The sequence below is a fragment of the Phocoena phocoena genome, chromosome 4 (assembly GCF_963924675.1).
Source record: "Phocoena phocoena chromosome 4, mPhoPho1.1, whole genome shotgun sequence".
NCBI classification, from domain to species: Eukaryota; Metazoa; Chordata; class Mammalia; order Artiodactyla; family Phocoenidae; genus Phocoena; species Phocoena phocoena.
Window position 1 is genome coordinate 23,939,265 of NC_089222.1, and position 5,385 is coordinate 23,944,649.

At 46.1% G+C, this 5,385-nt stretch overlaps 1 protein-coding gene across 1 annotated transcript; it reads left to right on the top strand.

Annotated features, from left to right (window-relative positions):
- Positions 1-420: 420 nt before the first annotated feature.
- Positions 421-4,014, top strand: ZBTB38 (zinc finger and BTB domain containing 38). The gene has a single exon (XM_065876674.1). The coding sequence runs from the start codon at positions 421-423 to the stop codon at positions 4,012-4,014; it is 3,594 nt and encodes a 1,197-aa protein (XP_065732746.1).
- The last annotated feature ends 1,371 nt before the right edge of the window (positions 4,015-5,385 follow it).

Genomic DNA, 5,385 nt, shown 5'->3' on the forward strand with positions numbered 1-5,385 from the left:
TTTGGATCAGATCATCAGGGCGATCTTCTGAAATAGATAAGGAGGCTTGCGGGAGGACCATGGCATCGCCCGACTCTAAGCGTTCAGTGCAGCAGCCCTGCGTGATGTGAGACCTTTAACATTTGGCCGGGGAACCTTTCTCCAAGCTACAACTTTGGAGAAAGAAGGAGAGAAAGTTCTGGGAGGATTCCCAACTATAACAACTATGAGCAGTGGTACGAGGAACAGGCTGGGGCAAGATAAAGATTAAACTTCTAAGGTTGACTCCGAGTCTTGGGAGCAGCAACAGAATGAGATTTTTTAAAAAAAAACAATTATTTTCATACAAAAAAAAGGTTTTTCAAAGAAATTAAAAACAGCCTACAAATAAAGGAGCTCCTTGTGGAAGGGTCTCTGACCACTTCTCTCCTCTTGTTTCAGATGACAGTCATGTCCCTTTCCAGGGACCTCAAGGACGACTTTCACAGCGACACAGTGCTCTCAATCTTGAATGAGCAGCGCATTCGGGGCATTTTATGTGATGTCACTATCATCGTGGAAGACACCAAATTTAAAGCCCACAGCAATGTCCTGGCTGCTTCGAGCCTTTATTTCAAAAATATCTTTTGGAGTCACACCATCTGTATTTCCAGCCACGTCCTGGAGCTGGATGATCTCAAAGCCGAAGTGTTTACAGAAATCCTTAATTATATCTACAGCTCCACAGTCGTCGTCAAGAGACAAGAAACAGTCACTGATCTTGCAGCTGCAGGAAAAAAGCTGGGAATATCCTTCTTGGAAGATCTTACCGATCGCAACTTTTCAAATTCCCCAGGTCCTTATGTATTCTGCATTACCGAAAAGGGAGTGGTTAAAGAAGAAAAAAATGAAAAAAGGCATGAAGAACCAGCCATCACTAATGGGCCAAGGATCACAAATGCATTTTCCATCATCGAAACGGAAAATAGTAATAACATGTTTTCTCCACTGGACTTGAGGGCAAGTTTCAAAAAGGTCTCCGACTCCATGAGAACCACCAGCCTTTGCCTGGAGAGGACTGACGTCTGCCACGAGGTGGAGCCCGTGCACACCCTCGCCGAGCACTCCTACGCCGTGTCTTCTGTGGCTGAGGCTTACAGAAGTCTGCCTGTACGGGAACGGGACAGCAGTTCACCTGGGAAAACAGGTAAAGAAAACTGCGAAGCTGTTGCAGCAAAACCGAAAACATGCCGAAAGCCAAAGACAATCTCCGTACCCCAGGATTCGGATTCACCTCCAGAAAATATACCCCCCCCTCCAGCAACCAACTTGGAAATGAATCAAGAAGGAAGTCCACAGCCAGCTGCAATTCTTTCCCTTTCAAAATCTCCCAACAACAACGAAGGAGAGGTCCCTTTTCCCAGGGCAGATGAAAATAAATCCTCTGATGTCCCCACACTGCCAGCCACAGAGGTGCCGCCTCTCATTTACAATTGTAGCTGTTGTTCCAAATCTTTCGACAGTAGCACTTTGCTCAGCGCCCACATGCAGCTTCACAAGCCAACCCAGGAGCCCTTGGTGTGCAAGCATTGCAACAAACAGTTCAGCACCCTCAACAGACTGGAGCGGCACGAGCAGATCTGTATGAGGTCAAGCCATATGCCCGTTCCTGGAGGGAATCAGCACTTCTTAGAAAACTATCCCACCATTGGGCAGAATGGAGGTGCATTCACAGGTCCAGAACCTTTATTATCTGAGAATAGGATTGGTGAATTTTCCAGTCCCGGAAGTACCTTGCCAGAAGCAGAACACATGGTTAAATTTGTTAACGGGCAAATGCTCTACAGCTGCGTAGTATGCAAACGTAGTTATGTGACTTTATCCAGCCTCCGAAGACATGCCAATGTTCACTCGTGGAGAAGAACGTATCCTTGCCATTACTGCAACAAAGTATTTGCACTGGCTGAGTATAGGACAAGACATGAGATTTGGCACACAGGAGAAAGGCGGTATCAGTGCATTTTCTGCCTGGAAACGTTCATGACCTACTATATACTCAAAAACCACCAGAAGTCTTTCCATGCCATCGATCACAGACTTTCCATCAGTAAAAAAACAGCAAACGGGGGCTTGAAGCCTAGTGTCTATCCATATAAGCTTTATAGGCTCCTGCCCATGAAATGCAAGAGGGCTCCTTACAAGAGCTACCGACATTCTTCCTATGAAAATACTCGAGAAAACAGTCAGATGAACGAGTCTGCACCTGGTCCCTATGTTATTCAGAATCCACACGGCTCTGAATTGCCTACTCTGAATTTCCAAAACAGTGTAAACACCTTGACCAACAGTCCAGCCATCCCACTGGAAACACCAGCACGTCAGGACGTACCCACTTCCACCAGTGCACAAAACGCAGAGGGTACCAAGTGGGGAGAGAGGGGAGAGTTGAAAGTTGATCTGGACAGTAACTTTTATTCAACAGAGGTGTCAGTTTCTTCGGCTGAAAATGCCGTCAGTTCGGGCCTCCGGGCAGGGGACGCGCCCGTCTTGTCTGTGAGTAACGGCAGCGAGAACTCCACCTCTGTGATCAGCTACGGTGGCTCAGCCCCCTCAGTCATCGTGCACAGCAGCCAGTTTTCATCGGTGATAATGCACAGCAATGCCGTTGCTGCCACAAGCAACCACAACCCCGCAGCCCCTTCAGACCTGGCTGGCAGTCAGAGCCCGAGAGACGACGGCAAACCCGAGCCAGACAAAGTGGGGAGGGTTGTCAGCAGACCCAAGAGCGTGAAGGAGAAAAAGAAAACCATCCTGTGTAACAGGGGAGAAGTACCAGAGGAGTCCAGATACATTGCTGATCCTGGAGGGTCATTGAGCAAAACCACAAATATCATTAAAGAAACTAGTAAAATTGAAACTTACATCGCAAAGCCTGCTCTCCCGGGAACCTCCACAAACAGCAACGTCGCGCCCCTTTGCCAGATAACGGTGAAAATCGGGAACGAAGCCATTGTGAAAAGGCACATCCTAGGATCTAAATTGTTCTATAAAAGAGGGAGGAGGCCCAAGTACCAAATGCAGGAGAAGACTCCGCCACGAGAGAGTGAACAGGAAACCAACAGAGACAGCCCGATCGGGCTCTGCCAGTCCGAGTGCGTGGAGATGAGTGAGATGTTTGACGATGCCAGTGACCAGGATTCCACGGATAAACCGTGGCGCCCTTACTACAACTACAAACCCAAAAAGAAATCCAGACAGTTGAGAAAAATGAGGAAAGCCAACTGGAGGAAGGAGCATGAAAACAGGAGCCCGAGCAGCAAATGTAAATACCCGGCCGAACTGGACTACGCAGTGGGGAAGGCTCCCCAGGAGAAGGCCTTCGAGGAAGAAGAAAATAAAGAGATGCCCAAGTTGCAGTGCGAACTCTGTGACGGAGACAAAGCCTCGGGGGCCGGGAATCAAGGGAGGCCCCACCGGCATCTCACGGCCAGGCCTTATGCGTGTGAGCTCTGCTCCAAGCAGTTCCAGAGCCCCTCCACCCTGAAGATGCACATGAGGTGTCACACGGGAGAGAAGCCGTACCAGTGCAAGACCTGCGGACGGTGCTTCTCGGTGCAAGGCAACCTACAGAAACACGAGCGCATCCACCTGGGCGTGAAGGAGTTCGTCTGTCAGTATTGCAACAAGGCCTTCACGTTGAATGAGACCCTCAAAATCCACGAAAGAATCCACACTGGCGAAAAGCGATACCACTGTCAGTTCTGCTTTCAGAGTTTTTTGTATCTCTCCACGAAAAGGAATCACGAGCAGAGGCATATCCGAGAGCATAATGGGAAGGGCTATGCCTGCTTCCAGTGCCCCAAAATTTGCAAAACAGCTGCTGCCCTTGGAATGCACCAGAAGAAACACTTATTCAAAAGCCCCAGTCAGCGGGAGAAGACGGAAGGTGACACGGGCCACGAGAACTCACATCCCCTGGAGAATCCACATTTCATTGATTCAGAAGACAGCGACCAAAAGGATAATGGACAAACCGTTGTTGATAATGTCCTTTGAATGGTGATACTTAGAAAAATCTTCGAAACTATAAGTTGGTGGGTTTGGGTTTTTCGGGGGGTTTTTTGTTTTTGTTTTTGTTTTTTAAGTTAGCCGTTTTCTTTTGTTTCTGTTTAATTTTGTTCACATAACAGTCATGAAGGAGTGAAATGTAACAAAGAAAATCTCATTTGTGAAAATTCCAGGAAAAGGATCCTAATATCTACTTTGGGTTTTAGCATTAACTTCATGCAAAGTACACAAAAACAAAGTAGCTGAATCTTCCAATATCCCAAGTGACCTGTGAAAGTTTATGAAGTTCTCAGCTATGATATTTCTGCCAGTCGGGGGAAAGAAAAGAGTTTAATTTTAGCATAATTTAAAACTTTCTAATAAGTGCTAATAGGAACTGGCTGCTGAACTGTCTTTAGTCACTGGAGAAAATAAGGGTCAGATGTCATGAAAATGTCATCTTCATAAATAAGTTCAAAGGTAAATGAGCTATGACAGTCATTATTCCCAACCAGCTTCTATTAAAATTGTTTAAATTAATGGATACATACGAAATAATATAGTTGAAAATATGTGTGAAATGAGTAACCCGAGTAGGACATTCATACATTATCTAGAAGTACTTTTCTGCAACACAAACCTTGTAAAATACATATATAAATCACTCTAACTTTTAACTGTCCATGTCCCCTGTAGTGAATTATAATGATGAGCAATAGATCTGCAAATAATGAGGACTGATGTAAAAATCAGTAGAAAGCATTTTGAATATTACTTAAGAGCATGTGTATGCTTTTAGATGGAATGCTGTTCTCTTGAAGTTATGGCTGAGCTGTTATTAGAACTGGTCTACTCAAGTCACAGAAAACATAGGTCATGCCTTATCCATGGGGGAGAGCCTTCCCAGAAGTTACCTGTGGTTACCTGTGCTGTGCTGTATATTACTTTTTAGTGGCCTCACTTCAGAAAATGAAGGAAGGTCAGATTCTTCTGAAACTCCCTGCAGTCTTCCATCCATCACAAGGCCATGGACATGGAGGTCTTTCCAGATAGATTTAACCAGTCTCAAGGGTTCAAGTAAAACCTGACGCCTTCCATGCCACTGAAGGAGTGTCCAGGACATTTAGCGCAAAGCATGTGTACGGTGGTGAATTCCCAGGCACTTGAAAGTGACAGAAAGCCCAATCCCTACAGTTGTTAGCCTTCTTGGAGATTATGCAGCCCACAAGCACATAGTATTTAAAAAAAAAAAAAGGACAAGAGAAACACACACCCCCGCCCCACCCATTAATGACTGGAGGGGGCAGAGGGAGTGATGATCTTCCTTGCCTCGAAGGGGGTGGGGAGATAGAATGTGGAGGGACAAGGTTCCATCACTTA

What these genes read in the sequence shown, in the direction of transcription:
- ZBTB38 (XM_065876674.1), top strand. Translation starts at nt 421, where the DNA reads ATGACAGTCATGTCCCTTTCCAGGGACCTCAAGGACGACTTTCACAGC.